General features: G+C 47.3%; 1 protein-coding gene across 1 annotated transcript; it reads right to left on the bottom strand.

Moving 5' to 3' along the window:
- Nucleotides 1-939: 939 nt before the first annotated feature.
- Nucleotides 940-3,274, bottom strand: CD93 (CD93 molecule). The gene has a single exon (XM_060254402.1). The coding sequence runs from the start codon at nt 2,980-2,982 to the stop codon at nt 1,192-1,194; it is 1,791 nt and encodes a 596-aa protein (XP_060110385.1). The 5' UTR covers nt 2,983-3,274; the 3' UTR covers nt 940-1,191.
- Between the last annotated feature and the right edge of the window lie 8,387 nt (nt 3,275-11,661).

Below are 11,661 nucleotides of genomic sequence, written 5' to 3'. Positions count from 1 at the left end.
GAATAGGGGAAAGAACTGGTTGTGGAAGGGTCATTATTCATACACTTTCCTCCGGTAATTCACAAATTTTTAACTTTTTTTAAAAAAGTTTGGTTTTTTTAAATGGAGAGGAATGACGTATATTCAAATACGTGTACATGTGGTACTTAATATTTGAAAACATACCATTTTACATCACCGAAAAGTGAAAGGAGGAAAAGGAGAAGGCCAGTATATAACAATTACTTGCTGTTCAGTATGTCAGCAATCCAAGTTGAAAAACCCACTTTATACTTTAGGTTCAAGAATTCATTGGGGTTGCTTTTAAAATTCTGTGTCTGTCTTTAGCTCACCCTGAGTAATGTGTCCTGTCTGCCGTGATGCTTAAAACTTCTTGAATATATATTTTTTTCTCGGGTTGCTTCAACACAGAGACTTTTCTCTGCTTTGGTGTCCAAACCGGAGTTGTTGTTTTTGAAGCCTTGACATGATATCATGCCCTGTCCTCAATATGCTCTTTCCCAGGCCTGCTTTGCCATGAGTTTTGGGAGCAGAGTGCACCATCATACCTTCTAGACACAAGGAAGGTGTGCTTTTTTCCAAGGTCCTGCATACATCAGTGCAATTTTCTTTCCACCATCCAGTCACAGCTACTGTTTTCCCTGAAGTTCCATCAGCTTTTTGAGGGCCTTCAAAAACAATAAAAATTGCTATAGTGTTCTAACCACAGCTTGTTTGTAGCAGGAACTCATTTGCATACTAGGCCACATACCCCTGATATAGCCAATCCTCCAAGAGCTTAGAGTTGGTCCTGGAATAAGAGCCTTGTAATCTCTTGGAGGATTGGCTACATCACTAATATGCAAAGGAGTTCCTGCTACAAAAAAGCCCTGGTTGTAATGCTATAGCTGTAGCACTATAACAAGATAACATTATGACAATTACTGATTGCAAAAAGAAATACCCTCTGATGGCATAGCCAAGGAAAAGTGCAGGGAAAATGGCAACTGATGGATGAAAACACACAAAAAAAACCTCCTTTTGGGATACTCCATTACCAATCCAAATGCCTCTGCACACACAGCAGTAATGAGTACAAAACGGAGAATCCTTGCCACGTAGATGCAGCCTCTGTTTTGTTCTGCAATACCTTACCTTTCCTCCCCACCCCCTTGCATGCTTTACAGCAAAAGCCTTTCCCTTATTGATCATTTACATGTACTCATTGCTTCCTGCCCTGGGCTCCCGCTGATCTGGCACCCAAGAGTAATTGTCAGCTGCACTCTTAGCTTCATTTTTGGCTTTCTTGAGCTTCATTTTTTTGTAGGTGACCAGGATTAGAGCACAAGCCAGCAGTACTAAAAGAGCCACAACACCACCAAAGACATAATACAGGAGTTGCTTGGAGCTGCCTGTGGTTTTTTGTGCACTGTCGTCTCCACCCTGGTCTTCAGCCTCTAGTGGCCTGCTGAGCACCACTGGCTGAAAAGTGCTACCCTGTGATATAAAGATTTTTTCTAGTTCTGCTTGGACTGGAGACTCAGACAGCAGCATCGATGGGTCTGAACCAGGCTGAATGTCCACTGTGTCCCCCAGTTCTCCCTGGGTAGGTGGGGCGAAAGTGCTGGTGGTAATAGTATCCAAGATGCAGGAGATCCCATTGGGGTCTAGTTTCCAACCTGGCTGGCAAAAGCATCTATAGCTGCCTGGGAGGTTTCTGCACATGTGCTCGCAAGGCTCTTCCTGGCACTCATCCACATCTAGACAAGAAGAGCTGTTGATGTCCTTCAGCTGATAGCCCGGCTTGCAGGAGCAGAAGAAGGAGCCCTGAGTGTTCGCGCATAGCTGGGTGCACGGCTTGACCCTGGCACATTCATCAATGTCCTGACACATCAGCCCATCAGCCTCAGCCAGTTGGTAGCCTGGGTGACAGTGACACATAAAACTGCCCCAAGTGTTAACGCAGATCTGCTGGCAAGGGTTTTGAGGAGCAGTGCATTCATTCACATCCACACAGTTTTGGCCGTCAGCAGCCAACACATAACCTGGAGGGCAGAGACAGTTGAAACCACCGATGTGTGGCAGACACTGCCCCTGGCACGGATTGGAGCTGCAGTAGTCCACAGGGATGCAGGAAAGATGGTCTCCTCCAAGCTGGTATCCTGAGCGGCAGGCGCACCGGAAGACGCCCCCACCAAGTTCCAGGCACTGGTGCTCACAGCCCCCATTGCTGTACCTGCATCCATGACTGGGTGAAGCACACAGAGGACCCTGACTGCTCCATTCAAAGGCACTGCTGTTTATGTTTGCTTGCATCTTACACACGAGGAAGGTGCCAGCCATCTTTGCCCCCTGTGCTTCACACACCACTTCAGCGGTGGAGCCAAAGGGCACAGCTAGCAGGGAAGCAGCAACTATGCCAAAGGGGGTGGTATACTTGACAGCACCCGGCCCAGCCAATACAAGTGGACGGCACATCCCCTGGAAGCTGAATTTGCACAAGTAGCCAGAGTTCCCCTGAGCAGACTGGCTGCAGTGGTGATCCACCCAGGCCAGGCCCCGGGACAGGAAGGGAGGGCCCTGGAGGGTCACGCATCGCTGAGCTGTGCATGTTTCCCGGGGCTCCTGAGCCCAGTTGGAGTACTCAGTCTCTTGGTCACCTGCCACCCAAATGAAGCCCTTCAGTGGCTGATGTCTCTGGTAGCATTTGCCCTTCTCCCTATGGAGTCCAATCCACAGCCTTACCTCCACCTCGGAGCTGGCTTCCCACCCAGGCACGGTTGCCAGCAGTTGTCTGACCAGATGTGCTTCCTCCAGGCTCTTCAGAGTCGCCAGGTTTCCCCCGTTGTTTTGACATTTCTTCTGGGCCTCCAGCCAGCTGAGGCTTCCCCAGTGCAGTGTGTAGCAAGAGAATTCAGAGCACAGGGCTTCTGCTGCCCGACCCGGCTGGACCACCAGCCCCAGCAGCAGCCCCTGCCAGACGGTCTGGAGGAGAGTCACCATCTTGACTGAGTGAAAGAGCAGCAAGTGAAGGGCTCTTCCTCTCACAATCTCAAGTTGCACTCAGGGTTCTTCTGAGGGAGATGCTAAGACAATGGAGGGCAGACTGTTTGTATATCATATCCCTTCAGCTTAGCAGTTTGGTCCATATGTATCCTGTGTTGTTGTAGCTCTCTTATTTATCACCGGAGACTAGAGTTTCCTGAGCACACTATTATTGTTAAAGGCAGCTCTTGGTAGCTAAAGTTGGTTTTAAGTCATAATTCATGGGAAGGTTCCTTTTCTTCTTTTTGATTTTAAATCTAGCCCTTTTCTTTCCTATGAGAAACTGGCTGAAGTGCTCCTTTTATTTCCTTTTTTGTTGAAGTAGTCAGACATTATAAAGCTTCTAAACAGCCCAAATAAGGATTTCCAGCGGTCAAGCAGGCAAAGCAGGTTTTTTTTTAAAGGGAGGGAAGAGGGCATGATTCAGAGGGGTCATCACATAGTTTTGCTTTTCTTTCTTTCTTTTTGCTAGAACGAAAACATAAAATGGCTTCTTCACAAGATTAATCTCACATTCTGATTATCTTGAAATAGCCACTGAAGCCCTTAAATAGAAATTAGGTCATGGGAATGTCTAAACTCTAAAGCTGTTGAGCCAAGCTTTCAAAGGATTTTAAACCAATCACTGCATGGTATAAAGTCCTCCTGCTTCAGCTTAAGCCAATAGGCCTAAATTCCTGTTGAGTCTAAAGGGTTTAGAGTTTCACCCTATGATAGTTACAAGCAGTTTTCGAAGCACAACAGTGGCTTAGGAAAGCCCTTATGAATTAGCAAGGTCTGATGAGTTTCTGACTTATTGTGACTGAATTTTACTTCATCTGTCTCCAGATGCAAACAGGAATTGTCGACAATGGTAGGAATTGTACCAGACAATATAGAAAGAACTTCACAAGAACTAGATCCAAGTGGGCAGCCATGTTGGCCTGAAGCAAAAGCTTGCACAGAATGCATACAAAAGCTTCCATTCTGAATAAAACTTAGTTGGTCTTAAAGGTGAACTTGTCTACTGCTTTGTTCACAAGAACTATTCAGATATATGTCAACTGCTGCCACAGTAGCATTGGCATCCCAACTGAAAGCTGAAGAATGCCCAACCTGTGAGAACTGGAAGGATAAACTGACTGAATGTTTAGTAATGGCAAGACTAACAACTTATATAAACTATACAAACAAAAGACCAACTAAGGAATCTGAAGAGAAATGGAAAGCCTATTATGGTTACTTACATAAAGGTTCAAAGGAGTGATATGAATATCTGTTGCTTGATCTATCTGGAGTGATATTATCGAACGACTGTTTATTGTTTGATGTCTTCTTCAGAGGCAAACCACCCCGTAAAGAGTCTGCTGGAATGACTGGTGCTTGCACAGGGGACTACCTTTACCTTTATAATTTGAATAATTAGTAATAATATTTTAGATTTTTATACTTTAATATGCTAAGATATGCTATTGTGTAATATTGGTTATAGTGTTAGCTATAGTTTAAAATAACATTCAAAATCATTCAAGAATGAATACAATTGTTTTAATTTTTATTGTAACCATATAATAATGCTAATATGTTTGGGGAGGGGACTAGAATCTTTGAAAATAATTTATATCTTTTATATTTGATACATATATGTTTTACACATTAGCAATATTTAAAATACCTATGTTACTGGGGAAGGCAATGGCAAACCACCCTGTAAAAAGTCGGCCAAGAAAACATTGTATGTGATGTCATCCCATGAGTGAGTAACAACTCGGTGCTTGCACAGGGGCCTACCTTTACCTTTACCTAGGGTGGCCAGACCGTCCCGGTCACCCGGGAAAGTCCTGCTTCTGGGTCCAAATTCCCGCCTCCCGGCCTGCCTATACCAGGACCATTACAAGTCCCGGTTTAGCCAGCGAGAGGAGCCGGGCATGCGCGGGGCCAGGAAGCGGGGGGAGGCTGCGCTGCTGCTGCCTCTTCTCCGTAGCTGCTCCTCCGAGATGGGCTCAGCCTGAACCCATCTCGGAGGAGCAGCTGCGGAGAAGCGTGGCAAGCCCTGAATCTGGGTCCTTCTAGGACCCTGAGCAGCAACGCTGGAGGAGCAGGAGCAGGCCGGACTTGCGCCCCGCCCCTCCACTCTTGGGAATATCTGTGGAAAAACTCTATGAAACTCGCATAGTATTAAAGAGAACTGTTTTAAGATGATGTATAGATGGTATATGACTCCAAAAAAATTAGCAAAGATGAACAATAAGATGCCAGATAGGTGTTGGAAATGTAAAAAGCATGAAGGTTCTTTCTACCATATGTGGTGGACTTGTGAAAGAGCTAAAATATTTTGGCAGATGATTCAACAAGAGATATCATAGAGTGTTTCGAGCCCGTCCCTGTGGCATCGGTCCCATCATTGTGGGGCCCAGGGGGCCGGCGTAGCGGCACGCTGAAGCAGCCTGTCGGTCACTTCCGGGTTCCTGTCCTGCATCTCGACCTGTGTTATTAGTGACAGGCTGCTTCGGCGTGCTGCTGCGCCGGCCCCCTGGGTCCCACAACGATGGGACCGATGCCACAGGGACAGGCTCGAAACACTCTATAACCCCTCAAAAGAACAGCAGTCTAGCTCGCTTCCCCCGAGCCCTGCCGCCATAAGCCTCAAGGGGGCTCATTTTGCGGCATCTCCCGGCGGGAGGGTGGCACCCGCACGGGACACATATCAAATGAAAGAGGGGGCGCAGGGCTATCAGAAACAGCCGGCAGAAGAAGTCGGGAGCCCACCCCATGGGGGGATCCACACCCCGAAAGTGGTGAAGGTGGCGCAGATAGAGCCAACAGAGCAAACAGGACAAAATAAATAGGCTGCATTATGCAGCACAGTTGAGAAAGTGCCTTATCCCATATACTGATGAAGTATATACAGGATTTGAGAACAAAATTGTTTCCGGAGGTGATATTTGGGGGATTTTTGGGGACGTCACAGGAAGTGCTGTGAAGTCACTTCCTGTTTCCGGCAGTGGCATTTGGGGGAAATGATGTCATTTGGGGGAAGTGATGTCACAGGAAGTGATGTCACTTCCTGCTTCCGGCAGGTGGCGCGGGGAAATGATGTCACAGGAAGTGATGTCACTTCCCGTTTCCGGCAGGTGGCGCGGGGGGGGAAATGATGTCACAGGAAGTGATGTCACTTCCTGTTTCCGGCAGGTGGCGCGGGGGGAAATGATGTCACAGGAAGTGATGTCACTTCCTTTTCCTGGTGGTGGCATGACGTCGCCGGAAGTGACGTCACTTCCTGTTTCCGGCGGCGCACGTGCTTCGCGCGCGCACCCCTACCTTCCCCCCCCCAAGGTGTCCCTGGCTGGCCTTCAGACATTATGGCCACCCTACCTTTACCTTTTTATATCATTGGTATCTCTGAATAATTTTTGATGTCTGTGAATTTTTAAAAATGTTCTTTTTTATACGAGCAATTCCTTTCTCCCCTTCTTTTCTCTGCATCCCTATTTCCTGTTTTTGCTGTTCATACACACACATACACACACACACACACACACACTAGGAATAAGACCCATTATGAAGAAAAATACAATGGGTTCTAGAAAGAGTCTCTTGGCAAGTGCCCCCCATGCTTGCTATCTTCCTACCCACCCAAGTGAAGGCATTCACTCCTCCCACCCTTGGTGTCTCTCCACCCCCAACTCACCCCCTTCAACTACTTCCCACCCCACAACCACTTTTTCCTCTCAACTACCCCCTTAGCAAGCCACTACTCCCCCCATCTGTGACATTCATTCACTCTCCATCCTTGCTGTCTTTCCCCCATCCCCACCCCAACTCTTGGCCTTCACTCACCCCACCTTGCTGTCTTCCCACCCACCTTGCAGCTGAAACAGATGTCTGCTTTCCACTCCCCCCCCCCCGCCGAATATGTGTATGTCCCTGTGTCTGTGGTGGCTCCAGGACCAGAATGGAGAAGGAAGAATAACTGTAGGGGGTGCAGGGGGGCATGATGATGGTCACACAGCATTTCCTTTTGTTTGCAGTGCATTGTTGCCACCTTTTCCTGTCATATCCAGCCTTGTGGAGTTTAGCATCAGCATGAGTTTGTGGCATGATCTATGTTTTTTGGCCTGGCATAGTTGTATTATGGTATACCATAGAGCAGAGGTGGCCATACTGTGACTAGGGAGCCACACATGGTTCTTTCACACATATCATGTGGCTCTCAAAGCCACCACTGCCCTATTGGCTGGCTTGGCAAAGGCATTTGTCTCTTTAAATCACTTCTCCAAGCCAAGCCTGTAGGCAGGTTGGAGCACATTTAAAGTTAAAGTTGTGTTCTTTCCATCCTTCCCTCCCCATCTATTTTCCTTCCTTCCTCCCTCCCTCCTTTCCTGGTCACAAACATTTGACATGAAAGTCTTGCATCTCTCAAACATCTGATGTTTATTCTATGTGGCTCTTGCGTTAAGCAAGTTTGGCCACCCCTGCCATAGATTATGCGCCTCAGGGAAATTGATCTGACTTCAGCTGTACATCTCCTCCCCATCCCTGCAGCCTCTACCTAGAAAAAGTGCAGTCCTTCTCCGCAGTGGGAACTAAAGCAGCTTACATCATTCTCCTCTCCCCCCTTTGATCTGAACAGCAACCCTGTGAGGCAGCTTAGTCTGGAAGTCTGTGACTGGTCTGAAATCATGCAGTCAGCTTCCACAGCAAGAACCTGTGTCTGGCAGACCTCACTCTGAAGCCCTAACTCCTATGCCCTCCTCACACTCCAACACAAAATCTCCAGGAATTTCCCACCAACCTGGAACTGGCAGCTGTAGTCAGGAACGTCCCTAATGAGTTCTGCCTCAGAGGCCTTTAGTGACACCTTTCAGACCAACAATCTGTCTCTGATAACATTGTTGGTATTATAAGCATAGCCACCTTCAAGAGGGGTTTAGATAAAAATATGGAGCAGAGGTCCATCAGTGGCTATTAGCCACAGCGTGCGTGTGTGTATGTATGTGTGTGTATATATATATATATAAATTTTTTGCCACTGTGTGACACAGAGTGTTGGACTAGATGGGCCATTGGCCTGATCTAACATGGCTTCTCTTATGTTCTTATGTCTTAAGCACAGGAATTCAATTTCTGTCTCAGTCTCACTTTTCCTCCATATCTCTCTGTGTATTTGGTCTGTTGCCACAGGACACAATTTTTTCCCCTTTCCAGAGGAAGACAAGGAGAAGTTCTCAGCCAATCAAAGGAAGCCTTTCTTTGGCAGTTTCCCTCCTCCTCCCTCCTTCAGCCAATTGAGGGAAGGGTTTCTTTCTCTCCTCTGTGAATCAGTGTGACAGGTGACTCAGCCAATGCGAGAATAAGGAGAGCAAGTGACTGCCAGAACTAAGGTTGGTTGCCTTTTACTGACAGAATCAGCTTTGCTGGCTAGCAACAGCCACTTGAAGAAGAAGAAGAAGATATTGGATTTATATCCCGCCCTCCACTCCGAAGAGTCTCAGAGCAGCTCACAATCTCCTTTACCTTTCTCCCCCACAACAGACACCCTGTGAGGTGGGTGGGGCTGGAGAGGGCTCTCACAGCAGCTGCCCTTTCAAGGACAACCTCTGCCAGAGCTATGGCTGACCCAAGGCCATGCTAGCAGGTGCAAGTGGAGGAGTGGGGAATCAAACCCGGTTCTCCCAGATAAGAGTCCGCACACTTAACCACTACACCAAACTGGCTCTCTTGGGCAGGAGAGAGGAGTGGATTCAACCAGTGGCCCACAAGTACTCTTGATTGAAAGTCTGATGGGCCAAAGGTTGATGCACTGCAGTCCCACCCAATGAGTTTGCTTGGTTTTGCCAAGACAAAAGGACTTTTATTATTTTAAAGATATATATATGGAAAGATTTGAAAGATATATATATATGGAATTGTCAACAATGGGTTATCCTGCAAAATGTTATACATCTAATTCCAAATGGTGCCACAGAGAATATGATTAATAGATCCACACAGCAGAACTAAAGACAGTTGGGGGGATTTTTCTACAAACCTGAAGAAAGTTGCAGGTTTTCAGAAAATACTGCAATCTGGGGGGGGGGGGGGGCACATCAGGGGATAAGGCTCCTAAAAATAATAACAGCTATGTCTGTAGCTTTAGGAAAAGAATGCTGACTCAGCTCTCATTGGCCATTTTGGAGGTTCTTAGGTAACCACAGCAATATTGCTAAGCCTTCCATGCCTCGGTTTCCATAACTTAGCAGCCAAGACAGACCCGAAAGAGGTCCTGACCCATCACCTGTCATGTTCCTGACGGAGGAGGACTCACTGGTGACAGACCCAGTGGCAACTACCAGAGACTCACTACTCAGACAGTTGAGGTTGGCCCAGCAACCACTGTGCAACTGGGTCTTTCCAAGCACAGTGACAGCCATTGCACAACAGTGTCAGCGTCGAAGCATTGAAGTTTCAAGGATGAATAGACTTAGCTTTGTTTTGAAACAAAGTTTCTATTTATTGAATACAGCAATACTACTCACTACGCAGGTTTATTGAAACTAATAGCGAGGTGGGTACAAGCATAGGCATTTATTGGCACACATCAAAGAGAGGGGCTTTAAATCATTTCCCACAATAAAATTGGGGCCTTTGCTGGGACCCATATCTGTTATCTCTCCACATACACAGCCTGTCTCTCCTCCCCTGCTGTGGCCTTGCTCATCTCGGCCAGATGCTTGGGAACTGACTAGATGTTATTTATTTCAAAGACCTCTTGGCACCTTCTACACCCCTCCCGTCCACCCTTCACATTCTTCTGCAACATTGGGGTTAGTAAAGCAGGGATCTGCAAGGTTAGTTCACAGTAAATAAACACTTCAGGTAATAAAGCAAAACTTCAAGGCATACAAGCTGACAAACAGTAGTCACCACACAACAGGGCCTAGCCCTGTTGCAACTACTGTACAGCCTGACCCAACAGCCACCGCCACACAACGAGGTCCCGCCAGCAGCCATCATGCAAGTGGGTGCAGCACGGCATGACTCAGCAGTGGCCATTGGGCAACCTGGCCCAGTGTGGTGGCAGCCTAAAGTTGCCAATCCCCGGTTGGGTAAGGACAAACAGAAAAACTGTGGAATCTTAACGAATTGCCATGCAATAGAAAAGTACCACAATATATTCTCATTCCAGATCTCTTTTAAAAGAGAAACAGCTTGCAAAATGAATTGCTATCCAAATTTACCTATATTTCAATACAATCACAATATCATAGACAATTTTACAAACAGTTAATCATATCATCCGAGTTCCCAGTTCAGTCAATTCCATGTGAGCATGTCGATTTCCGACTTCAATAGCTTCGCCCTCCTGCTCCTGCGGGATGAGTTAAAGTGCTAGTGCTTTTAATGATTCCGTCGAGAGAAAGTGCTTTGCGACTTTTATCAGTTCTTTTCCTCTTTCCACACAGCATATATAATAGCTTCCAACAATCACTGAAACGAGATTCAAAAAGTGGGTGCAGGAGAAGCCTCTGGCACTGTGAGGTGTGTGGGGCTGAGAGAGCTCTTACAGCAGCTGCCCTTTCAAGGACAATTCCTACGAGAGCAGGTGCCCCAACATGATCACATTGCTTCTGGTTTAGTGCCAGAAGAGATGTCACATGACACCAGGGTTCCTTCCTTTTTAGGCAAAATGAGATCATTGCCTAGGGCACAAAAGCTGAAGGAATACAAGAGTTCTAGAACTGCATACAGCCCCAGGAATCCTAGGTGCAGGGAAGAGTGGAAGCCAGAGCCCCTCATGCACTGGGGAACCCACCCCTGGGCCTCCTCTGTGTCAACAGCACTGAGCTCACCCAGCCTGTCTTCCTCTGTTGCCAGTATGTAGGCACATCCTAAGGGTGCCAGCCACAGTGATTGGGGGCAGGGGCAGGTTGCCCAGTATTGTACTGGTGCATTTAACCATAGATTTTTTTGGGGGGGACCCTAGAGTGGTGCCCCAACATGATCACATTGCTTCTGGTTTAGTGCCAGAAGAGATGTCACATGACACCAGGATTCCTTCCTTTTTGCCCATTGCCCCCTGCCACCAGCCTGTCAATCACCATGTGGGGCAATTCCCAGGAGGTCTTCTGCTGCAGCAGGCAGTCTGCACCCCTTCTGACAGACTGTAGTCCAGCATCTGACTGTGGGGCCAGACCAGCCTTCCCATGGTGTCTGAATTGGCCATAGCAAAAGGCAGCCCAACTACAGGGAGGCTTGGGTGGTAGAGGGTCAGCTTCAAGGCTCTGCCCCCTTTCCCCTTCTGCACTCTTCTGGTAACAGTAGTGCTGCTAAACTGTGCCATGAAGATCCCAACAGCCATCTTTCCCTGGCCAGTGGCTGGAACCAAGTGTCAGTTTATCCATCCTGAATGATGACTCTGCCAAAGATTCAACAAAGACTCCTCAGAAGTTCTAATTATTAATTATCTCCATCAAGATCAAAATCTCTACAGCACAAAGTGATAAGTCTATAAAATAAGCCCCGGCATAAATCATTGTGTTACTCAGTATTCCCTGTCTCTCCTGGCCCCACAGTCTTAGGACTCAGCCAGCACCTGGAGACTCTTGGCATCAAACATTCTTGTAGGTCCAGCAATAATCCTGTCTGGCTAGAGGTTTCTGAGCCCTGCAGGAGCAT

Source organism: Heteronotia binoei, chromosome 14 (assembly GCF_032191835.1).
Source record: "Heteronotia binoei isolate CCM8104 ecotype False Entrance Well chromosome 14, APGP_CSIRO_Hbin_v1, whole genome shotgun sequence".
Taxonomy (NCBI): Eukaryota; Metazoa; Chordata; class Lepidosauria; order Squamata; family Gekkonidae; genus Heteronotia; species Heteronotia binoei.
The sequence above is the reverse complement of the archived record's forward strand: the minus strand, read 5'-3'. Positions and strand labels throughout refer to the sequence as shown.

What these genes read in the sequence shown, in the direction of transcription:
- CD93 (XM_060254402.1), bottom strand. Translation starts at nt 2,982, where the DNA reads ATGGTGACTCTCCTCCAGACCGTCTGGCAGGGGCTGCTGCTGGGGCTG.